Consider the following 26640-nt stretch of genomic DNA (forward strand, 5'->3'; position numbering starts at 1 on the left):
AAAAAGATGAAGGGGGAAAAAAAACAACCTCAAATAGATTATGGTCCTTAAAAGCAAAATCCTATGTGTTTTGGAAACTTTAAGTAATGATTTCTATGATTTGAGGAAAAAAGAAACCCATCCTAGATTTTTATGCTTACATTTCTCTAATTAGAAAATTTCCATTTTGCAGAACAAGAAAAAATTTCAAAAGCCAAGCCTTTATTAATTTGCCTATAACATTCTTTTATTGCTCACCTCTCCAAAGGGAGGTTTCATCCTGAAAGGATGTTCTTAATGTTAGATTCAAGTTCAGAACTATAATAGATATGGTCTTTTATCTTAACAGTCACCACTACAAAAGCTGTAATTAGCCTTAATAACCAAATTAACCAAATTGAGTAAGTCATTCTCCAAATTTTATTAATTCAGAGTTCCACTTTGGGCATTTATCTCTTTCCCTTCCAACGCACGCCTGAAACATCTGTAGTTTTAAAAATAAGGCTCTTTGATAATTAAACACTTCATTCTGCTGTCCGTCAGAAACATTAACCCTTGTAAGGACTCAACGAAAACTACTACACAGAACTCAGTGAGAACTTAGCATTTCTAGCACCTACCAGAGGACCTGGCATCTATAAAGGTATTATTGGTTCTTTCACAAAGGACACTTAATTATTTGCTATGAATTACAATGAAAACAAATTCAATACTTTTAAATTGCTTTCCTAGCTTCAATGCCTCAAAGTGTATAAAGGCAATTATCAAATCACTGGTGTGTGCATCATTCAGTTTCTGAATTATCCACAGCACATTTCAGCTCTAGTCCAGCTTTTCTCTACCATCCAGCATGCTTTTACTTTTCTTTCCACTAAGACACCTCATCTGCACGCAGTGATTTCACCAAAAAAGACGCACTGTTACATACAAGCCAAGGTAAACCAAAATTAGGAAGGCAACTCCCCAGGGAAGAAGAAAAAGATGAAAGAAAGCATTCTCTTGTACAAGGTGAACAGCTCCAAACCACTCAGTAGTCTTAAACCTGTTAACGTCCTACAACTGACCAACCAGTGAGCGAACGTGGCTAGACTCACACTGAGGCAGATGACAAATCACCACAAAGACCTTCCTGACTACACGTGCATTTCACCAACAACAGTGCCAGCGGACCAGCACCCATACTCCCAGAAAATGTGGGTAACAAGAATTAATGAATTCTACATGCCCTGAAAGCCTGTCCTTTCCAGCAAACATTTAGATGTACAAATACTACCACTGTGCCCCAGCTCATACACCCATCGTTTTACATTTCCAACTAGGAGAAATGTTTGATAAACCAATTCTGATCTGGAAAGGGCAAGGTATGTCCCCGGCCAGCCCATTTAGTGTCTCTGAGGTGGCAGTTCCCTACTTAAACAATAGGGATAATAATTCCTACCCACCTTGTAGGGCTGCTTAGACTTACAGTGTTTGAAAACTGCAGAGTTCACTCAGCTGCAAAAGGTACACTCCCTGCAAAGCCCTGTGTAGAAGACTTTGAGGACACAAAGCCTCAAAGGTTAGCACAGGATTGGAGGGCTCAGATTGCAAGTGATTCTGTGAATACCCTTACAAGTATTTTATATTTAATCAAATAAAGCAATTAAGAGAACATACTAAATAAACAAAATATCAGTGACATTAAACACTTAAGATAGTAATAATGGGTTCCTGTAAATTAATTTCCACTTGCTGTATGATTTTAGTAGGAAACAACTTTTAGTCTCTCCTTTTCCCTCAGTTTCAACAATAGGCTTTTAAACATGTTTTTGTTTTCCGGTAGGCATTGTTCTCTCCAGCCTCCCAGGCCCCAAGTGGGGCCCACAGGGCCATTTAACGGTCTGAGATGCTTTCTCTGAGATGCTTTCGGTAATTTTGTCCTCATCTATTCGCACGGAGGAGGCTCTCGACCTCATCCCCATCCCTACATGCTCTCTGCCCATGGTAACTTCGTGCCAGTGGACGGATAAAGAGCGCAGTGAGGAAGCCTGTGTATACTGCTCCTCTAGCACCCCCTTCCTTAGCATCTCTGCTGAAACTTCTATCTACCATCCAATCCACTCTGCCTCCCTTTTTCATTTTCAATGCCCAAGGTTCTGCAGTCTTCCACAGGAACACAAAATTAAGTTACCTGAACTGAAGTTCTTACTATCAGAGGAGGAAAAAGCCAGAAGTCAAACCAGGTGAAATTTGGTATAATGAGAATATGAACATGAGAAAGAATTACTGCAAAAAAAAATCATTAAAAATGGAGATGCAGGGACGCTCAGGTGGCTCGGTCGGTTAAGCGTCCTACTCCTGTTCTAGCTTAGGCCTTAATCTCAGGATCGATGAGTTCAAGCCCTAGTTGCCGAACATGCTAAGATCATGTTACACTGCTTATCAGAAATAAGCATTCAATATTCACAAACATCTGACTTAATCCAACAAAAAGGAAAAACTGAAATAATAGAACTTCATTTTCACACATTGTTGTAGCCTATACTGCTGGAGAAATTTGTCATTTGGAAAAGAACCATGAGTAGAAGCATGAAGTATTATCAGATAGATAACCACTATTCTGGTTGTCTGTTACTATGTAAAAACCTACCTTAAACTTACTGGCTTAATACAGAATGTATCGATGTATCTCATGATTCTGTAGGTCAGAAACACTCCCCCCCTAACTGTCCCCTGCCTTAACACGGCCCCTCCACGTGGACAGCACGGGCTTTCTGAGAGCATGGCAGCTTCAGGACAGTGAGACTTCTTACATGGAAACTCAGGGACCCAAGACGGAACCTTCCACAAGACAGGAAGTGAACCTGCTACTCATTTAACGTTTGGGCCCAGAAACTGGCCCAGCATCTACCCTGCCATATTCTGTTGGTCAAACAGTTTTTAAAAATTGACCAGATTCAAGAGGAGAGAACAAACCCCACATCTCAATGAGAGAGTAGCAAAGGATCTGTGGCCATCTTTAACCCACCACCAATTAGCAGGAAATCTGCTAGATGACAAAATGGAAAACGAAGGTATTTACTAATGGGTATGAGAATGTTGTCAGTTAAGCTAATCAAGCCCGAATAAGCCACTGAACATATGAGAAGAGCTGCAAGTAAAGCAAAAAAACAAAAAAGGTCATTATGAAAACTTAACAGCATAAAAGCTATCCCAACACACAGTGCAATATTAAGTGCTGGTTTGTATGCTAATTTTTTTATCCCTTCAAGGAAAATCCTAACAATATCAGGTTACACATGTTAGGTTTCTAATTAGTCTACATTTAAAGTTTTAAAATGTCTGTCTTTAGGGTACAAATCATTCCATCTAGTTCCGCGAACATACTTCTAGAAGTGAATGGCATCTTTACTTATCCACCTGACAGTAAATCCTGCCATTTATTGAATATTCACCTCACACTAGCCCTGTACTATGTATTTTACACACAAGATCACATTTCACCCTCAAGAAAACTTGCTGTACAGAGAAGGAAACTGAGGTTCAGAGAGAAGAAGAAAGTCTGTGCTGCTATTAAAGATGGGAGCCAGATTCATGCTCCCCAAAAACCAGTACTCTCAATAGTTGGGTATTTAGCCTCTGCCTCCCTATGTGGACAAAAAGAACTTCTGTAAGTTAGGATTCATATGTGCAGCTATGCATACATAAATTCCAAGATTAATCATTTTTGTCTCTTGACAGAATCATCATTCCATTCCTCATGTTTTAGCAGGATAATACAAAGGGGAACATTACTGTCTAAAATTATGAAGAAACCTTAAAGGCACAGCTAAGAAACCCTGTATGTACTTTATTTAACCATGAATTCTTATGTACTTAGAACACGTCTCTCTCATGTAGAGAAAGCATCTCCAACAAAAACCTACACAGGTCCATCTAAAAAGAGCCTAATTAAACCAAAGAAAACTACATTTTTCAAGACCGACAGCCACAGCAAACAAGTAATTTCACTGCAGATTAAAACAACGGATAAACAAACAAAAGCTCTCCTTATAATTCAAGACTGATTATTCAAGTTGGAAGAAATCGCTTTTCTCTGAAAATATGATGTACTCTGAGATCTGCTGGAATAGAGTGGCGTCAGCACTTCCAGGATAATGCACTTGCGTGTGACTGAGTGTGCTCTTGGCCTGCAGGGTGTACTGCTGGGTGGAGCGTTAGGATTTGTGACTGAATAAATCAGCTGGCTATTCTCTAGTGCTACCCCCAAGTCAGTGACACTTGTTTTTAAAGTCCCTTCTACATCATGGGTTTTTGTTAGTATGCAAATCAATTCAGTAATTAAAATAAAAGGTGCCCATTTTCCATAAAAGATACTTTGGAGTTTTTGATAAAAGTGGCTCTTCTTATTTTCCAGAAGATTCGGAGTGTATAATGCTAATGGGGAGAGCACAGGCGCAGTGGCAAGTGGGGGAAAAGGAGGCAGAGTAGGAGGGGAGCAGGAGGCAGGGTGGAGGCAGAGCAGGGCAACCGACAGCACCTTCTCAAAAGGTGAGAGTAAGAAAAGTTAGTGACTCCCTTTTTCCTCTGTCTCAAAGGCAGAGAATGAAGACTGTTACATAGCTTAATTCCTATTTCTTAATATCATGTTTCTTCTTACGAAATAGTAACAGACGAAGTAAAACAATCACTTGTGGTATTTCCCAGGGTTCCACAGTTATAAAACAATTCAAAATATTTATCATATTTATTTTTGTTCTCAGAGGCTATTATGAGAGGCTAGAATTTCATGCATGATCCAATTAACTAATTATACTTATTTAGAGGCCATGAAATGCCTAATTGCAGTCACAAATAGGAGATCACTGGTATAATTAGTTGTGCTAGCAAAACTACAGTCACAAAATTTCTTGGGTCAGACCACACAAAAACTGTGACCCTAATTATAGTATTGTTCTCAGCACAATTCAGTCTTAATATGTTAGTCACCCATGTTTAAAGAATAAGTTTAACTGGTGAAAATGTTCTCCTTACTTTAAATTTGGTATGCTAGTTTCTAATTCATTAAAATACTTCTGGGAAAATTTCAAAATAATGCCTCAGGTACACCGTATAGGGAGAGCTGTTGAGATCATTTAAGTCAAGCAGGGCTAACCCCTAAGCAAAAGGGCACAGAATTTGATGATCATCTGACCAGGCTCTGAGAAAAGACTGATGGAAATAACCATCTTTTTGTTGTCAAAAAAGAAAATAAACCACAGATATTCCAAAACAGTTAACAGGCATCCTGTTAAAGCCAGAATGTTCCCTTCTGGCAAACCTGTGGTCCTCATCTAATATGCAGTCTTCCCGTTCCATTTGATTTGTCAGTGTTTTCGGGTCAACATGCAAAAATTCACCAAAGACACCCTGACCTTATTGGGAATCTGGTTCTGTAGGAATGACCAGAGCCAGCTCTTCCACCACTCACCACCCTTCTCCTTTTTGGGGGAGGTAGGAAAGACAGAAAAAATCAGAAAGAGAAAAAAGGCACAATGACAGATACAGGAAAAGGGCAGTCAGCGTTAGTGAGGGGGAGGAATGTGAACTGGGTACCCTGCAAGAGCACTTTGCATGAGCTCTGCACTGGCTGCTTAACGAAGCTGCCTTCAGAGACAGTCCAAGTTTATATAATTCTATTTCTGAAAACTCCTTAGGTCTTCATGATGTCTCTCTCCTATAAGCTTCCTACTCGGCCCATTTTCCCAACACAGGCAAAAGACTACTGGAACGAAAAAGGAAGTATTATGCATTATCTAATCATCTTATTTTAGGCCCTAAGTATACACATTATGGTCATTTTACAGATAAGGAAACTAAGGTTCTAAGATAAGGGATCTGTCCAAGGCTACACAGTAAATATGAGGATTAGAATTCCATACTTAAGACCGTCTGACTCCAATAAATCCATTCTTTATATTCCAGTTCAAGGCTTGGAAAACTGAAACAGCCCAGGTGAGCTTGTATCTGTTTGCCCCTTTGAAAAAGCATGCTTGGTTAGGTGTATTACATTTGAATATATGTTAAAAAACTGACATAGAATAGTGATTGTGAGTATGAAATGTATTAGCTCTACCATCAAAATTTTCTGAAACAGGTCCTATGTTCTATAACTTCATTTCTTCAGTTATCTTAGGCAGTCTCGGGCTGCTTTTTATTTTTCCCTTACTCATTCTGTTTTGTAACTAGACTGTAAGCTCCTAACGACAGTGCCTACCATAAGGCACTGTAAACAGAAGGTTATTGTTAATTGACCTGCTGTTCTGCTAAGGTACTCCACAGTCCACCAGCCATATTTAGGGATAAGTGCTTCCCTCAGCCAGTAGGACAACAACCTGCCCTTCACTTAACCATGGAGAACGCCAGCTTAGGATAAAAGATCATCAGGAGCGCTAACAAAAAATTATCAAATTTACCAATGGTTATGATTATGGAATATGGATAAATACACTTTAGCACTACAGTTGTGTAAGAATCCCCAGAAAAAGGGATTGCAGTAATTGGTCATATCAGAACTGCTATTTTATTCATAAAAACAGTTTCTTAATGCACTGACTTTTCTATGGAGTTTAGAAAGAACCTGGGATGGGTGCTGAGTTTCTTGGAGAACAGAATGTTTCATTTTGCTCTAGTTCATTCTATTACTGAATTAAACTTTGATGTATTGGTCTTGACAAGTGCTTCATGCTGATTGTATTGTGTATGATAGTATAATCACTCCCCATGCATTTCCCACTGGCTGGCTGATTAATGCAATAGATTACCTGCAGCACTGATGGCAAGGGGGAATCATTGCCCTTCTGTATTCTAAACTGTTTGTATTTCAGTGTGTGTGCATGTGTGTGTGTGTGTGTGTGCGCGCACGCAAGCATTCAGACACACACAGGCACCCATGAATATCCACTATGGGTGAAGGCGGGATAAGCCAGAAGGGAAAGAAAAGAAAATTGAGGGCACAGTGAAGATTACAGCCTTTCAAACACTGTTTCCAGTACAGCATAAATACTTCCTAAGGCTTCCAGATAGGTATTTAACATGACACTTCAGTTATTCATTCATTATTTTATTCACAAATATTTTACTGAGCACCAACTATATGCCAGGCACATTTTTTTTCACCTATACAGGAAAACTACCTAAAAAAATGTGTCATTTTCAGTGTTCTAATTAGTGGACAAGAAGGGAAAAAGTTTATCACATGAACACTAATATAGGGATGGAAAAGGATGGCTCTGGAATTAGTTTAAATGCATCAAAAAGACAGGAACTGACAAGATTATTAAATACAGTGAGTGGTTTAAATGGTTTCAAAACAAACAAAAATCTTTCAGACTAGCTGGTCTACTTAGGACCCTAACGTTTAGCAAAGAGCATCTCATGTGTATTATCAATATGTATGGTGAATAGGTTGCTGAATATATTAATGTCATCTTGAAATGTCTGTATGTCAGGTGTCAGACTTTCATGGTCTTGGCAACATTTTGAAAGCATTCCTCCTAACAGGATTTTCTTCCACTTCCAAGCTTATATTTGACCCAAGTGCCCTGTTTACAATCCTTCCATCCAACCCCCTCAGCCCATACTCATCCACAAGAGACACTGTAGCTTCCAATCCAAGCCATTTCAAGGTTGCTAATAACTTAAGTCTGATTCCTGATTGATGAATTCTTACTCTCTCCGCCAGGTTTGCCCAAGCAAATTTGAAATTTCCTAAGATACCCCCAAATGAAAGGGGCTGGGAAGCACAACCTTGGGTCAAGAAGGTATAGCTGGTCATAGTTCAAATTCACAGAGATTTGGATTTCTCTGTCAAAGGTTATCTTTGCAACAGGAGACAAAGAGAGTTGGAAGAGTTAGCCACATTTCAGACAATTACTATCACTATTCCCAGTTATTCGTTTCTAGATTAGAGCCTGAGAAAATAGCCTAAACCCAGGTACTAATTCATCCAAACAATTTATGGCAGAAGGCCCCTCCCTGTATTTTACTACACAGCATACTATTCTTATCCCAATTTGGAATTTTTAAACACTACAATGTTATGCAACTGTTAGATAAGCTTATGGCAGCCTCACAAAAATTCACCTGCTATAAATCACTTACCAACCTGCCTTCTCCTTAAAATAAAAGAAAAAATTATTTATATAAATAAAAAAGTCATTCTTTTGTAGACCTCTAAGAAGAACAGCTGTTTAAAAGCCTACTGAAGATAGTCACAATCAAGCATGCATTTTTAATCTCAGAATCCTTTGTCCTAGAGAAATCTTAACAGAAAGCCTATGTGTCAAGTGACGAAAGTAACACTGTTGGGACTGAGAAGACTTACTTCCCGATCCACACTCTCTCCCTCCCCCACCCACCTCAGGGGCTCGATGAGGCACTGCGAAACACCCCCGTCTAAGAGACACCCATTAATCATTTTCCTGGGTTTTCCTGCCCCCTCCTTAACCCACCTAAGCTTGAACCAACTACAAAAACATTTGTAAAGCACCTTGCTCCATATGACACCCACAGAGAACAGCCTAAGTGGCTGCTTCAGTCCTCCCTTGGCTTCCACCTCTTTCAGTCTAGCTCCTGGCATCTCTAATTCCCCATGAAGCCCCTGGGAATCTCAGATGGCTTAAATGAGGCTTCTCAGACCTCGTTAATTTTTGCATGCTGCCACTTCAGGGTAAGAAATGGTGAGAGGAAATTATCCCCAGCCCGTCTTCCTTCATTCTCACTCTCTCACTTCCCACCAGTCTAGTGTGATGGTGCTCTCTAGAGATCCACAATCTAGCAAGGAGACCCCTCCCTCCGCCAACCACACTTCCCTTTGGTGGCAGTTTCTTGAGGGCAAGTACAATACTAACTCTTAGGAAATAGGAAGAGAACTTTTCTAAAATTGTTGTGAGGAAGAAAAGGATACTTTATGCCAAAGCTCTGACACTCCTAGTAGCCACTAATGTGAGAACAGTATCTATTACCAATGGATTCATAAATAAAGATAAAATCAAAAAAGTAATTGGAACCCATTCTTGGTACAAATAATGCTACCAGCATACTACATACACAATAAGGACACTAACATGTACTACAACGAGTCATAAGGCATCTTAGTTCCTAACCCGATCCCTGTGGTCTATATCTAGAATAAAGTTTTATAAAAATACACAAGGGGGTGATCCCCAAGTGTTGTTACAAATTATCCAATTGTACACCTAAGTAACTTAGGGAATGACTATCATTAGGAATCTCCAATTGGTTAGATAATATGATCAAATGGTCTGTAAAGATCTCTTTCAATCTTGAGAATCTACCATTTTCTGTTAATATTTATTTAAAAATTTTTCTCTTTATTTCCACTTTTTCCCATAGATGGGTACTAAATGGATAATTAAACGCTAGCAGCTGCACTCAAGAGAAGGATGGTGGATAGTACTACACAGGAAGTAAAGAAATATGCATTCTTTCTTTTGGTTAACTTCTGACCCAAACTAGAAATTAATTCTGCCTACTTAAAGAAACAGAGAACAAACCCCTCTTCCCATCCCCAGAGCAGAGCAGAACCTAAAGGCCTCTGACCCACAAACACAGAAGTCTCCGTTTTAAGAGACAGAAAGCAACAGGACCATACAACAGAGAAAGAAACCAGGCCGAGGTAATGAGGACCGAGCAGGAGACAGGCGTTCTGAGAACAAGGCTGGATAGAAGCAAAGCCTCCTGAGCAACACAACAGACATATTTAGAGGGAGCTCTGAATAGTCAGGGGGAAACCGCAGACTGAAAGAGGAATGTGCAACGCCATTCCAGAGCAGGCCAGCCCAGCCCAAGTGCAAGAGGGGTCTGCAGAGCTACAGACCACATGACATAAACAAGTGTTGACAACCACGTTATCATTAGGGCCTGGTACACCAGAGGTCAGGACAGAGACCTTGACCTAAGGGTCTCACTGGCTCCTTAGGAAAGGAGCCTGGAAAATGAAATGAAAATTTGACTGTAACCCATCTGCAGTATGTACTGAATGTATTTTGTGAGAAGCCTAAGTTTATTATGACAGTTTTCAATCAGCATCATGGATTTGGCTCTTCTACACTAACGTGGTTTTTTCAGACTGAAGTTAGAGAGTCCCTAGACACGCAGACGAGCAACCAGACCAGGTAAGCTCTGCCGACTACCACCATTAGGCCTGCAGGACCACGGGTGGGCAGACCAGGCCATGCAGCTTTCACAGGGCTTACTGCCATCTAGGTGAGCTTTGCCTTGCCCCTGCTCTGCCCTGAGCAGAGAGACCCCTTCGCAGAAGGGCAAATTAAAGCAAGTGAGGATGCAGTCCAGTTTGATGGTTGAATCTCTGAAGTCACTGACCGGGGATCAAATTCCTGCTCTGCTGCTGTGAGCTCAGGCAAGTTATCTGGTCTCCCTAAGCTCCAGTTTACTCAGCTATAAAATTAGAGCTAATAATTATACCTATTTCACTAGACTGTTTTAAGAATAAAAATATAATGCATGCATTAAGTGCTTAGCATAGTGACTGATAAGTAAGCGTTGACATCTATGTCATCTTTACTAGCTGGAGTAAAATGGGAAATAAAAGACAGCAAAAATCTAGATCCTATGTCTACTCTTTCTCTCCTCTCCATCCTTTGAAGTAACAACAAAGGACAATAAAACTGGACTGAAAATCTTGAAGACGACATTGTTGATAATGAATTTGAATGCTTTATAGCCCTCCCCCATTGAGTTAGTTCATCTTTGTCTTTGTTCATGTTACACATCACCTCCAGGAACATCTTGTAAAACCATGTTAAATTCCATCTGTACAAGTATTTGTACTAATATGTGAATAAATGACCCTATCAAAGTGCTGCTCAGTTCATTCATACCTATTCTAATTTCTGTCTCCTGATGGTTCCATTTCTCTACTCCCTCTCTACTATGATAAGGACCATTACCAACAGTAAAATCAAACATTTAATACATCTATTCCTCTGGACATAGCAAGTGCTTAATACATACTCTCAGTATGTTTCTGTCTCACAGAAACCACAATAAGACTTCTGGAAAGAAGAGTTAATGGAAGGCACTGAAGTGGTTTAAGTGGTAAAGCTGTATTCTCCTTATGCCCAGGGAAGACAAACTGGTAGGTAAGAAGCCTGATTGCTTCTTCCTAACATGTGGTTCGTTAGGTTTACATAGTACACTTAGAGCTACACGAAGTTTCCAATTCTGTGCCTGACATCTTTTTGCTGCAAGGGGGCTCTGAGAATTGCTGTTTTCTCCATGGCACTAGCAAAGAGAACACTACTTGTATGGCAAGCCACACTGGAATGCTCCTAGCTCTCAATGAAAAGCAGTTACTCCTCAGCCATTCACTAACCACCATCAGCTTCAAAATCTGGAAGACCTTTATTTGAATTTATCATATAAACTAAGCAGTGGCCCCAAACCGTGGTGAAATTATTTACCCTATTATGTCGGGAGATGTATTGTGGCACTCCCCAGAAATTTCTCCACAATGACCTCCAAAACAGAGTCTTTGGAATCTTATTTCTGACTGTGCACAAAAGCCCTTGCAAAGGATTTAGAGCATCATTTTAAACGTGTGACTTAAGCATGAGATTCAAGAATAATGAGGGTGGGTACAGAAGAGGCCCAGAGAGATGATTACTTGCATCAGAGGCATAGCTAGGACAGTGTCCTGAGTTCATGAAGTAAGAAATTTTTAGTATTTGCAATTAATTTGGTTTCAGTGGATGGAATGATGGGCTAAGTTCTCTATTGCTGAACCAAGATTTATTGTGATTCCAAGTACCCTGAATCTGTATACCCACTCCATCTATCTAGCACCCTACCAGGAATATTACCACTGTTGCCTAAAAATGGTGGTCAAACTAACCTTACAATGGAATTCAAAATAGAAAGAAATTTCTATGACTATGTCTGCTCACACAGAGTTAGGTATCTATATCAAAACTTTTTTTTTTTTTTTTAAGATTTTAAGTAATCTCTACACTCAACGTGCGGCTCGAATTCACAACCCAGAGATCTAGAGTCGCGTGGTCCACCAGAGCCAGGCTGGCACCCCCATATCAAAACCTTTGAAAAGCATTCTGAGAGGTAACACCTTATTCTTGTGAACCAAGTGAGCATAGCTCAGAACAGCACGGCTCCTGCAATAGGAGCCCAGCCTCTCCCTAAAAAAACAAAAAAACAAAACAAAAAAAACAGGGTTTACATGCTAGAAAGCTAAACACATGACTCAGCTCAGAGAAAAAGTTAAGTGTTCAAAATTTTAGAAAAAAAAATATTATGTAATACTTGAAAATGAAAATTTAAGAATTTTTCCCCATGACAAAGCTGTATTTAAATCTTATTTAACTGTTTCCTTTAATGACATCCATTTTAATTAGGTTTTAATAGACTGGCAGCCACAACCTATAGTTTTATGAAGCAAAGTAAAATTAGTCTAGGAAGACATTTAAGGAAGAGACCCATCAACACAGATGAGAGGTTACAATATATCCCCTCATCCCTAAAGACCCCCATGGTAATTAAGTGTGCTGAACAGACAGCCATTAGGGCTAACAGTAGGTGTGCTCACCACCAATCAGCACTGGGTTATTCTTTGAAATCTAAGGGTTACTGCTGTGATCTGCTTTCTAGAAAATTTGCATGTCATGGGATAAAGAAAGCAACTACGGAGGTGTGGGTTCTACAGCTCTACCAAATCTGCAGTTTCTGTACTGCAGTGGGCTTTCTATCTTAAGATTTTAAGGTATACATTTTCTTATACCGATGATGATACAACAGCATTCCTCCTGAGAAGACTGCTCTAGGTTTCAGAAAATGAACATCACATAGAAAAAGTAAAATTAACGTATGAAAAACAGATTCATGTGTAAGAATAATGTATCTGCAAATGAGATGCACTGAACAGGATCTTAATAGTGCGCATCTGTATCTATTTCATACTACATTATGAAAATCAGGGAGTAAATCACGAAAATTAACTCAGACCAAACGAATATCATAGGCACTTATTTTAGAAAAGAAGAACTGAGCATAATCAATCCCTTTGTTAGCCAGAGGATGGGGAAAGGAATCCGGCCTGTTGCTACTTCGAAGAAGTTTGTATATACTTATTTGAAAGAGAGACAAAGTTATATGAATATGTATCATTTTTAAAACTAATTTTGAAACATCAACACTTAAATTTTAATAAATCACATATACTCCGTTAAGTTGAAAATATTGGGGAGGGGAATATCTGATCTCAAAAAATACAATTTTGTAAGCAGGCCAACAATCTGATGCCTCCAAATCCCTCCGCCAAGAAGCAGTTACTTGGCTAAGATACTCTACTTGTACACTCTCATCAGATTAAGGCTTTCATGCCAGGAATCTTTTTTTTTTTTTTCCTGGTGTATTGGCCATTGCCAGAAATGGACCCATCGAATTCACCAGTGCTAAGGAGTTAAGCATCTGAGATTTAATTTAACAGTTTCAGCTTTATTAAGCTGTCACAGAGCGGCCCCACTTTGATAACAGTAGCTGCTCCAATTATGGCTTGGTTTAGGGTTGACAAGTATAATGATTCATTCGTGGCACATGAGAAGCAATAAAAGGTTGTTTTGCATTACAGCTTTAAAAATGTGGGCACTTTTTTCATTTAATTTGTCACTTAGCTTTTGCTAAGAGGACATTTAAATTGCAGTAAAAGGCAAATGGGGCTTTTAGTTTAAATGTAATCCCCATATTTAAATGATCTGTAATGGTGCAGTGTTGGAGTGGGAACACTATTGTCTCACAGTGGGTCCTGATGGTGACATGTGACATTTGTATTCAGGTCCTGTATTATCCATGTGGCTAAAGGGCTTCCAATTTCATTTCACAGCCAGAAGCCTGCAGAAAACACCAATTAACTTGCAGATCCCATTTGCCGACAAAACTCAGCCTCTTCTCAATGTCTGGCATCTGGCAGTGCTCAGCATTTAATTCCAAAGCAGAGCCTTGAAGCAATGTGAGCCCTGTGCAGGGGCACAAAGTCAAATTCTCCCATTTTATTAAGAGGCAAAATCCTTTCCTTTTGTAGTCCAGAAGCAACTTTTAGTTAATTTTCTGGTGAATGAATATTAAGCTATTGTTACTTCTACATGGGATTCTTCGCAAAACTTAGACCCCATTAAAATGGTTAGTGACCTCTGCTTGCCATCAGAGTACACAAGAGAATTTACAGCAGTCTAGTAATGATTGGGGGGGGGGGGGGGGGGGAGGGATGATTTGTGAAGAAAGAAAATACAGGGCAAGAAGATATATTCTTCATCCTAGACTGAAATCAAAGAACTTGTATAATATAAAAGCCTGGCCCATAATCAGAAAGCACTTCATCAGAGGGTATAACTAGAATCGGCTGGTGAAACTTCCACCTAATGAGAATTTATACTTTTGAGAGTAGATGTACATAATTTTCAAAACGAACTTGGAAAAGCGAGATGGGGCTAATGGATTAAATATGAACACTCAAGTTTTATTTAACTATATCACTTGTAACTTTTTTGGTTAACTTTTTTGGCACTTTCTTCCTAATTAGTTATTGTAATTCTAAGTTCCTCCAACTACCAAAGCTCTTTAAATTTTATTCATTTAATATTAACCCAATATTTTTTCTTTAAATGATTCCCTTCATTATAGGTTTTTTTTTTTTTTTTTTTAAATGGTAGACCTTTCGGTAGTCTTTAAGGTAAGTCTAAAGGTAGACCTTTAATGGTAGTCAATTCAATATTTACTACAGAATAACAGAACTGAGGAGGGTTTACCTAGGATAGTGTTATCATTCAGTACTGTATAAAAATATGTTTAAACATATGCACTGTGTTTTCCAAACACCACACTGTGCTCCCAAACACTCTTCCAATATATTGAAACAATCTGCTATAGTTATGGACTGACCATTACTTCAGGTGACCAAGTTATTACAAGATACGTAATAAAAATACCAGAGGAAAAGGCCAACAAATATCTAACAGCTGGCAAGTAGCAGACATATATGTTTAAAAAAAAAAAAAAAAAGAGTTGTCATCCACAGCAAGTTTCTGCACACACATCCTATTAATGGCAAAGAGGAAACTCTGATGTCCAATTCTTTACCAACTTGTGGCATAACCCTAGATTAGTCAACATAATCCTTTGGAAGTCTCCTAAACTTTCCTGGAGTTCAGTTTCCTTATTCATAAAACAGTTCACCTCAAAGGTCCCTTCCAATTATTACAATCATGTGGTATACCACAAACAACAGTTTCTCTTCAACTAGACTTGACATGGGATCAATCATCAGGATATGGTCTATTATCAGCCAAGAGGGAAAGAAGGGACGGTATGAAGAGTTCTACTATTCAGTTTCAATAAAACCAGGATCTTCTAGTAAACATATCCAGAACATAAAATTAATACAGGCAGTGATAGAACTTTTGTCAAAAATTCCATCTGTCACATTCTTAATAGAAAGACAATTTAACAAATGCATTATTTGTTAATTCCCTAGCAATAAACATTGGATAAAAATAATTATCCCCCCCAAATTTCCCAGTGAACCTGACTAGTGGATTTCTCATTTTTTCAATCACCTACTATATTTATATCTTTATTACAGAGATTTGGGAGGCAATAAAAATTATAGTTTATCTTTTCCATTCTGACAATCAACAGTTCATCTAAGTCTGTAACAGCCAAAAAATAAATGTTCAAACTACTTTTGACACTTTTAATGTACTCAAAGGGGGAAAAGAGCCAACTTTAAGCTCAACTGATTACAGTATTATTCTAGAAAAGAGTAACCAGCTCTACTATACAAAATACCTGTTTTAAAATAATATGGCTTCTTTTTTTCAAATATTTAAAGGCAGATTCCTGTGCTTGCTTTCCTCAAGATCTGAAAAAGTCCCCCAAACCCTCCCAAGATTATTTCCTGCAAATGCCAACCCAAGCCCTCCTTCTTCTAACCAGTGTCTAATGACAGTAAGTTCATATATGAGCAGCTCTCTTTCAGCAACACTCTGACCATGTGTTTTCAACATTCAACCATGATCTTTACCCATACACAACTCAATGGCAATCTGTCAGGAAACATATTTACCCAGCTCATCCCAGAGCTGCCTGTATTTGTCAGTCATCGCAGTGCCTTGTTGCCTCCAGAGTGACAGACGAGGGTCAGCCATGAATTGCTCTGTTATCAACGTCAACATGCGAGCCCCATTAGAGTCCCTCATCTTCAACATCTCCCGCACCTGGTGGGGAAAAAACAGACCTTTAGAAAAGTGTTCAAAAATGCACAGCAATACAGAAACAGGCCACTTCCTTTCTTTCTCTGGGATCCGAGGCAGTTAATTCTTGATACTAGCCCTCTTTGGCAAACAAAAGTTGTGAAAGACTGGTCTCTATCCTAAATGGCAATTTAATCAGAGTATTAACTATTAATTTTTTTAAATCATGTTTCATAATCCAAATGAGGAAAAGAAATGTGGTTAACTTTACAATTACCAAAAAAAAGAATTTTTTTGCCAGCCCACAGAAAAACAATATCAAAATAAACAAGACAAATCATCTGGCACCTTCCTGACTCTTCCAACTGATTGTACTTACCACTAGAGTAGAAGAGCCGAAAGCAGTCTACTGATAACTCTTTAGGGATCTTCTAAATTGAATGGATAATGTTTTTAATAATAGCATCTGTCTTTCTGTTTTTAAAAAACTGCTTTATTGAGACATAACTCACATACCATACAATTCACCAATTTAAACTGTGCAATGCAATGTTTTTTAGTTTATTTCCAGAGTTGTGAAGTCCTTCCGTTTTTGAGGTAAATCAGAATTTCAGTAAGTTCTCACACGAAAGTTTTCTGACAAGAAGAGCAATACCATACTTTTATATTCACCTGGAGAGGGCTTTAAGAGGAAATGGGCTGTGCTCAGGTTAAAGAACTCTCTGGCCTGGAGTGATCCAGGAAGCAGAATTATAACCTGTGACCCAGGGAGCTAACCCAGCCTCTCAAGCTGGAACTTCAAGCTCTGTCCATTATTCTGGAGCCAACCCCCCCCCCCCTAAAAAAAGGGAAGAAAAGAAACAAGACTAAGTGTCTCTATAGGAAACCCTAAATAAATCCATCCATTCCAAAAGTATGTACTGCTGTGTGTTCAACAAACACAAATCCCAGCTGAACACCACACTACCAGCTCTCCCTAAAGGAAATTACTGGAGCAAGGTCATAAGCAGCAGAAAAGGAGAGGGGGTGATTCTATGTGAAAGGCAAATCAAAGAGGAAATGGCAGATACTCAGTAACGCAGCCCAAACCTCAAGATCTACTGATCCTGTGTCAGGCCTGTACCCTGACAAGTAATGGAAGACCATCAGGCGTGATATGGGAGCCCTGTAAAGAACTCAAAAGCACTTCTACACTGAATCACAAGTGTTGTGCTTCCAGGACTATTTCAGTAATAACCTTAAAATTTTTTTTATTTCCACTATGGAAGCACTAAAAAGACAGGAACAGAAGAAGGCTGGGAGGAAGAAAGGGAGTTGTCATTTACCAGACATCAAGCTAAAGAGCTTTACAGTTATACTTATCATGTAATCTTCACAACAACCATGTAATATAGGCTATAATCCCCATTTTATGAATTATAAAAACCACGTTTCAGAGAAGTGAAGTAACTTGCCCAAAGGACAAGAGGAATCGCTGGGATCAGAGCCCAGATCTGCCTTAACTCTAAAAGTTATGCCAAAAAATTAAAAAATAAAAAATAAAAGCTATGCCATTTCTAAAATTAGATGATGCTATTACTTCATATGGCACACATAATGTGTACATCATATGTCAGGATAAAAATAGCAGCTACAGGCCAGTCTAGTATCTTTTTCACTTTGCTTCCACAAGGCCAAAGTGTATGATTCAATAACATGAGAATCTGTGACATACTTCCTGTGTATCTAAACATACCAAACCTTTAATATTACCACTACACATCATGGATGTGATTTAATGTTTACTTTCCTGATAAATTTATAACCTATTACTCAGCAATAGCAATGAAAATAAACACTTTACTGTTAAGCATATAAACCACAACTATTAAGCAATACTCAAATACATCTATAGTCTAATGGTAATTAATTTTCAGATGGCTGACTCTGACTTATTACAAGAGTTTGATGTACCTGCGAACTACCAAAGAACGATCAAATCACGTGTGAAGTAGTTTTAGGGTATGATGTATTATATTGTAATCTAATTTTCAGAAAACTGGCAATCAATATATAGTAAATGGGATAAATCTTTAATAAGAGGATACTGATTAATCAGAATACATTATTTTCTGGCCATAACCAGTAACAGAATATACTCTAATTCTTCAGAACTAAAAAAAAATATTTTAATTATTACAAATATTAGAAAAACTGTTTAACAAAAGTGTCAATGAGTTATCAAAAGTATTAACCAATTATCTCTTCCATTAAAGCCCACTTGAATACATTAGTCATAATAGTGAAAAGACACTGATTTAATATTATTAAAAAAGCATTTTACCCAGTATTTAGAATTGTGTTTACAGTACTAAAAGTTCTATATAAAGCAACAGATACAGCTTCTACTCACACAGAACTTATAAGGAAGATAACTTTGTTTCTTAGGCCATCAAATTTTGGTGATGAAGATTAACATTTACCAAGGCCAAAATGACATGTTAGACACCATTCTCATTTAATCACAACTTGAGGAGGTAAGTTATCATTAGCTAATTTTATAGATGAGGAAACTGACTTAAATAACTTGCCAAGGTTCATATATTCCATAAGATGTAGAATTTGGATTTAAAGCCAGGCCTGTATGACTCCAAAGTCCATGTCTTTGAAACTAATTTAAGTATACTGAACATTATTAAACTAAATATATAATGTTATATGCACGTATTAACTGTTCAAAAATAATTATGTAAAATTTACAGATTATGGATTGGAACAAGAGATACTTCTCAACCTCCGAGAAAAACAAAACAAAGCAAAACCCTAAATATATAAAGCACATTTTAAGGACTGTATTCAAAGTTACACTCTACTTGAGAACATTAACTAGAAAAAGTAAAAGCTTGAAAAGATGTCATTTTTAATAATATTAAGCTATTTACTTTTGAGTTTTGAAAGGTTTTTCAAAACTATATAAACTGTCACCATTTTAGTAATGGGAACTGAGAGAAACAAAAATGTTCCACATCTTGACTAAGGATAGCTAAGTAAAATAATGCATTACAACATAATAAGTTTCTAATTGGTTGATTAACTTAGCTGCTCTTCTTTAAAAAAAATAAATAAAAAAGAAGCCTTTACTCTATTGTACACATAATCATATATAGATACTTTCTATATATGTATATATTTAGAATATTTCTTTAAAAAATCATACCTTTGCAAAGAGCAAATTAAGCTGCTTCCCTGATCCGTGGTACCCGCCCTGGGAAAGGAACAGTTTAACCTGTTCTTGAACCTGCTCTTCATCTAAGTGCCAGCAGTTTTCATCATCTATACTAGCACCTGCTGTTGGATCAGGAGCACCTAGAAATAGAAAGAAAAAATAACACATATGCTAGACAAAAACTCTGTGCTAAAGGGCTCTCATAATAAACTTGAAAAGAAGTAAGATTCTGCACTTTTTGCCTACACACTTTTTAAGCCAATCTCAATTTCAATTATACATACAAATTTATGACTGAAAATAAATATAAAAGTCATTCTCTTATTTCCAGGACTTTCTTGATTTGTGCTAAGCTAAAATACAGATTACTGTAGACCTGAGGTATTTTCTGTTTTAAAGATCAGAAACTAAACCTTTGGAGAGGAGTTTACAAGTTCTCTAAAGAATAAAAAAGTCACAAAAATGTCTCATTGTAAATACATGATGTTTTAAAGCTCTACTGTGTAGGATATGTTAGGAAAATGTTTTTCAAAGACATGAGAAAAATATGAAACCAAGTAAACCGAGTAGAGTATTTTTCTCTTTACTATGTTAATTCAAGAAGCTTTCACTGCTATCTGCTGCTGTATAAACTACATGCTGACATAGTCTTTAGTTGCAGAAAACTGAAGATTAAAAAGGGAAATCAAGCCACATGGGAACAGGCAGTGCAGCTGTTGTACTAAACCAGGTTGTAGTATCACCTTGCCAAACTGCGTAAATATTTTATTGCTGAAGTACACACAAAAGATAACAGCTATGTCATAAGCCCTGTGTGTAGACTACCTTAGAAATTCAAAAATTATCCAGATACTTAGGCAGGTAAAAATTAAATTTCATTATTTATTAAAAAAAATAAAATGGTATTTAAAGACCTAAGATTCATAAGGAATATAAAAAAATTAAGCCCAAAAACCTTTCATCAATAGTGTTTAATCTCCTTATCAGCCCTTAAAAAATACATTTATAAGTCTGGTTTTACATTGCTTTTCTTTTCTTCTAATGATCTAATAAAGTAGAATGAATTGGCCAAGGAAACAATCACTAACATCTGCTTAGAACCAGGGTCCATTAGTCCTTAAGAGGAGAGCAGTGAGTCTGGGAATCTCCCTGAAAAGGTGTGCATTCGTTCATTCATTCACTGAGCCAACACATTTATTGAGTGCCTTCTGCTAGACTTGGGGATGAAATGGTGTGCAAAATAGACAGAATTCCTGTCCTCATATAATTTACCATCAAATCATTTTTGGCTAAGACCAACAATAACAAATACAATTTACACCAAGCCCAATAATATCTCTGTATCTGGGTGTTTATGTGATGACATCTACTATCTATTAATCTGAAGCAAAAGTATGATGAAAAAAGACCCTGACTTAAGTGAAAGAGTCTGTAGTATTCTCTACTACATTTTTTTAAAAGAGCTTACCATAACTTTTAAAACTGACTTCATAACCCATAATGAGCTACAATCCACTATATGAGAAACACTATTTAAAGTGTGTGAGATAAATATCAATCTAGTAATCACACATATAAAATATGATAATAACTGCTCAGAGGAAGAAACCAAAATGTCAGCAGACTATATCAGAAAGCTCTGACTTGGCTTTGTATTGCTAGGGCAAGCACACCTTGAGGAAATGGAAACTGAGCTGAGATTTGCTTTAAGTAGATTAGAAATTAAAGCAAAAAGAAAGAGAAAGGAATGAGTCTGAATGTGAGACTAAGAGCTTAGGCAGAAGTCTCAGGCAGGAAGGAACACAGAGCATGGATGAAATAAAAGATAGTCTACGTCCACACAACTCAAAAGTAGAGGATGAGGAGAAGACAAGTGCAAGACAATCCTGGAGAAGAAGGGCTAGACCTTAAGAGCCCTTGCAAGTGAGGAGCTTAGTTTTTTTCTTCCCTAAGCATAACAAACTGGAATTCATAACAAGGTCATCCAAAGATCCGAAGAAGAATGAAACACCCTAGATAATAAAAGATGTTTTCTCCTAATGTGCAGCAATTTCAACATTCTTACAATGGGATATATTCAGCCATAAAAACAAATGTGGAGATTCTCTCCGTACTACAATGGAGAAATATCCAAGATATACTGTTGAGTGGAAAAAAAAAAAAAAAAAACAGGCCTTAGAAAAGGATACATAATATCCCCCCTTTCACGTAAATAGTCAAGTTTTAGAAAGAGCCTATGTGTTAGTATTTCCTTACATATGCATAGAATGGGTAACCTCAGTGTATGAGGGAAGAAGGCTCTTCATTGAACATCTTTTCATATTTTTAAAATTTCAGAACCACATGAATATATTTAAATACCAAAAAAGTATCTCTCAAGTGTGGAGGATAGACTGGGAAGCAAAAATACATATGAGAACAGTAAGGATGATATAAATGCAGTCCATACAAAAGATGATGATGGTAGCTTGAAAACATCACTGAGAACAGAAATGGAGAATCTGACAGGAATTTACAATTTGGTAATGAAGTGGATATGTGAAATTTGGAAGATCAGGGGGTTGAGAGAGACATGGGTTTCGGGGTTAAGCAACTGGATGAGATACTGGACAACTCAATGACACACAGATCAGAGCAGGACCAGGTTAGGGGGTAGAAGGGGCGGTGTTTAGGTCCTGAGTTCAGTTTCAGACATGGTGAATTTGAAGTACCTTTGAGACAGCCAAGAAGAGGAGAAAGAATTTCAAGTAGGGAACTGGATATTTACAGGAGGCTCTACAGAGCAAGAAGAGCACCGAAGATAGAGCCTAAGGAAAGCCAACATTTAAAGGCTGGGAAAGAAATTGAGTGAGGATGGCAATGGGAATAAGTGACCTACTAGGAAGAGCTGGAGAGACTGGTTCTTCCAGAAGGAAGGCAGAAAAAGTTGTTCCAAGTAGGTATTGGGAAAGTAGGTAGATATTTAAGCTCCAGAGAGCAAGGATTATAGCTGCCTTCCTCACCACTGCCTTCCTGACATCTAACTAGTTTTTGCCTCTATCAGGAAATCAAGTAATGGAAATGGCAGGAAGGAGGGAGGAGAAAGACTTGTGTACATTCCTCCCCCGAGAAAAGGATTCCTATCAAAAAAGAACGACTGCTAAAGCATCTTCACATACATTTACCTCATTTTCTCCTCACAATGTCCCCTAGAGGTGAGTAAAGATTACAATCCCTATTCCACAGGAAGAGAAACAAGTTCAGGGTGATTATCACTTGTCCACAGCCACAACGCCAAGTCCAGTCTCATGGTTCTCTCCCCTGCTGAAGAATACATCCCAGAACCCTGGAGCTAAAGTTGAACCATGAAGGTATTGAGGCAGGCACTGTCAGTCCTAAAACAAGCATAAATTTAAGGAAGGATACTGGGATGTTTGTAAGCATTTGTTAGCACGTTTCTCTTTCACAGGAAGATCTAAGGACACACAGTGCTGTGAAGAGTCAACTACCGGGGCTGTATCTGTATCCCACAGGGATTGGGAGCCCCTAACCCAGCCCATCCCCTTGATTCTAAAGGCAGACACACACAGAGACACACATATGCAAACGAACAAAGACAACTATAGATTCTTTACCTAAATGCATCAGAAGAGACTTTCCGGAACAACTCACCTATATGCTCTCAACTTTCATATTTAAGCTTTTCCCAGGATCTTGCTAAAATCCTCCTGGGAAATTTGACACCTGCCTCCTTAACTTCTTCTTAGGGAAAATTCTGACAAGCTACTGATTATCCACTCTCACTGTTCCTTGTGATGACCTGAGCTAAATAAATTCAATTTCTATCCTCACAGTGGTTATTTCCCCCAATACTCATGACTTGCTAGTTGTTCTCTATTGGCCCTGAGGGCCAATGCCTACAAGGAATCTTACCCTGGAAGGACTTAGATGGGGACTGACTGTCCTACGGTGTAGTAGAAGGCATGCTACCCTTCACTGCTTGGGTCACAGCCACATGAGACATGACTTTTCTGTTTGCCACATAAATATCCAAATATTTTAAGTAGATTTCAATTCAGTTTAGAGAAAATTCCAGTCTCCTTGGCCTAAAATGGCAAAGGGGTCAATAACCAGATATTTTACAAAAACTGCAGGACATACTCAAGTCTTTATTTTTTTCATACCAAAATAGAAAAGTGTTAGAACAATCCAGGAATCACTTTCATTTGACTTCAATTATACAACGCATTTTTTCTTAAAATCCAATCAGTTTTAAAACACTGTCATATTTTTACATTTCTTTAATGGGTCATTTAATTTACACACATACAGATTTTTGCTCTTGCCCAGGTGGGAAGATATCTAATAGCAAATGTATAAATAAATACATGAACAATGTTTCTCAAGTTTCTGAGAAAACCAGAGGTTTTTTTTTGTTTTAATGTTTTTTTGTGGGGAGGAGTATGGTAAGCTAATGTTAGAATTAACATATTTCTTCAAGAGCGTGGGGGAAGGAGGAGGCACTGCAGAGGGAAAATGGCCCACAAATAAAATTTTACTGCAAATACTCTAGTAAAGTCTTCACACGTGAGCCGAGAGGATGTGTGGGGTTCCTAATGCTGGATTAGAATTCCGAATACTTCAGTTCTAGGCAGAGCTGGGAAAGCTATGTGTCATCCAGCAAATCACTCAAGCTCCTTGGACCTCCATTTCCTCAAACCTAAAATTCTATAATGTAGGAATAAAAAATTAACTAGGTGCTAAGAATTAGAAATCTTTTCATGTGACTGCATAGAAAACATCCTCACTTAGTAATAAGAATGCATGCAAAGATAACTAGTTGGTAAATAAAACACAAATTTACTTTAAACACAACCCAACACTTTGGGAATACGTAATGCTATACATTATAGACCAGGAAATTAATGTCTACTATAATAACCTTCCTAAAACAGTATATTCATTTAGTAAAAACTTTAATACTGAAGTTTAACTATTTAAATCCTATTATGTCTTGATTTCATGCATGTAAGTGTTGCCTAAGCCTTGTATAAAATGTAGATTTGCAAAATTTATTTCTACTTGTTAGTGGCTATCTATAAACAAAGACAAACTTCTCAGCATTTAGCTTTGAGAAAGGTATGCAAAGAAAAACATTATTCCTGTGTTTATACATTTACTATTAGATAATCCCCAAGTTGGGCAGGAACCATAATTTGCGTATGTAAATTAAATGGTCCATTAAAGAGTTTTAAAACCTATCATATTTTTTACCCTTATTTATATTTATAATTATAAATGCTGTAACTTTTACAACTGTATAATTAATCTTTGTGAGCATTTTATTACTAAAGCTTAATTCTTCAAAGTTTCAAGCCTTTAGGGAAAGTGAAATTATCTGGTTAAAAAAAAGTAAAACAGTTTAATTGTCTCTCGTTCCCAGCTACGATGTGTGAATTTCATTTACCCTCTTACATAGGAAGAGAGCAAAAGGAGAATTCAAGGACATGAAGGACCGCTGTCCATGTTGATTGGATCCTGATTTAGTTTTGATTTATCTCAATATCACAACTCCCTTATCCTGGGAGTTCTCAAAATTAAGAGTATATCAAAATTCCTGAGGCACACTGTGAAAAAAAATGGATACCTAGGCACCACTTCAGAAGTACTGAATCAGAATCTTTGCCAGGGGGGTAAGAGAACGATTCCATATTTGGAGAGGATGTTAAACACAGTGGCACATGGCAGGTTCTTCATACTGGGAAGTGTTCAGGCTCCACAGGCATCACACAGACACCTCTCCAGTGTACTGAATAAAGCATATTTCAGACACACCAAATGAAATATCTGTCTCATGTCAAGGAAACAGTTGCTTCTAAGCACTAAGCAGCACCAAACCATTCTGCAAATTCTATTTATTTATTTTTTCTTTTTTTTTTATTTTTTTATTTTAATGATTTTTTATTATATTATGTTAGTCACCATACAGTACATCCCCGGTTTCCGATGTAAGGCTCGATGATTCATTAGTTGTGTATAACACCCAGTGCACCATGCAATACGTGCCCTCCTTACTACCCATCACCGCATTCTGCAAATTTTAAACTGAGAAACCGAGACACATTCACAACTGGCTTATGCTATGTTTGGTATGTGGAATTATTCACAGCTTTGGGTTCTAATAGGGAATTTAATGCTTGCTTTTCTCTTCTTAATCTGCTAGAAAACAATTTAAACAAAAAAGAAATGAAAGGCTTTAGTTTACGTCCTCATCTTAACTGTGACCTAACTGCTTTAGCAATTCAGTTGTCCAAATAACGCTTTAACCATTTATAGGTTATAGGTACAAGTGGGGTTTTTTTTTTTTGGTTAAAATTAAATCATCAATTTCAGTCTATAAAGGTAGAATGCAGGCATGAGATGTCTACACTGTAGAGGTGACTAATCCAGCCTCTTTTAAGGGACCCAGAAGAATGCCATCTCCTAAAGTTTCAGTGCCCACTATTAAGCCAGGAAACATTATGTCTGTGACTTACAAAGGCACCAGTACACCTGTCTTACAAGCTGAAGGCAAAATCCTGACCTCAACCACTGGCACTGAGAGGGAAAAGGCAGGGCAGCAAACTTCAGTGATTCAGACTCAAAAGAAGTCTTTCTTTAGAGAGGACAAGAATTTGAAAACTGCTGAAAAATACCATGCACTGAATAAACACACACTTGAAAAAAGACTTAACTTTTATTCTTCCTTAAATCCTCATTTCAAAGTAGTGGCCAATAACTTCATTTCAATTTACAATATTGTGATAGCCCCAACACTCAGATCCTTCCCCACCTTCCGTTCTCTGTGGTCAACCTATGCAATGTTACTGCGATGCCGGAAGTGTGACATCCTCTCCAGGAGCTGTTAGAGGACAGCCCATCTTCTTTGTTCCCTCGGAAGCTACGGACTGAGGGCACCATGGCATGCGCCGGCCTGTGCTCCCTCAGCAAGCCACCCTCCCCTCAGCTAAATGCCAAAGAAGTTAAGTAAGTAGCACCGTCATCATCGGCATAGATCTCAAGGGAATTCACATAGACCGTCACAGGGCTTATAGCTCCTCCTCTATCATTTTCCTCTCATCTAACTTCATTTCTCATTTCTTATCAGTGAACTCACCTCAAAAGTTCAGTAATAAACTATTCATGTACAGAAATAATCATGTATTTTATATGGATGAA

The 26640-nt window shown here is 37.8% G+C and overlaps 1 protein-coding gene across 1 annotated transcript in view; it reads right to left on the minus strand.

The window, feature by feature from the left end:
• The window catches only part of ZSWIM6 (zinc finger SWIM-type containing 6), a 69584-nt gene that overhangs the window by 34691 nt on the left and 8253 nt on the right, over nucleotides 1-26640 (minus strand). The window contains exons 3-4 of the mRNA XM_008691674.1: nucleotides 19435-19583; nucleotides 16112-16262 (exon numbers count right to left, since the gene is read on the minus strand). Of these exons, the coding sequence (XP_008689896.1) occupies nucleotides 16112-16262; nucleotides 19435-19583 (300 nt within the window). The remainder of the gene's footprint in view (nucleotides 1-16111; nucleotides 16263-19434; nucleotides 19584-26640) is intronic.

This window comes from Ursus maritimus, unplaced genomic scaffold, assembly GCF_017311325.1.
Source record: "Ursus maritimus isolate PB19 unplaced genomic scaffold, ASM1731132v1 scaffold_5, whole genome shotgun sequence".
NCBI lineage: Eukaryota > Metazoa > Chordata > Mammalia > Carnivora > Ursidae > Ursus > Ursus maritimus.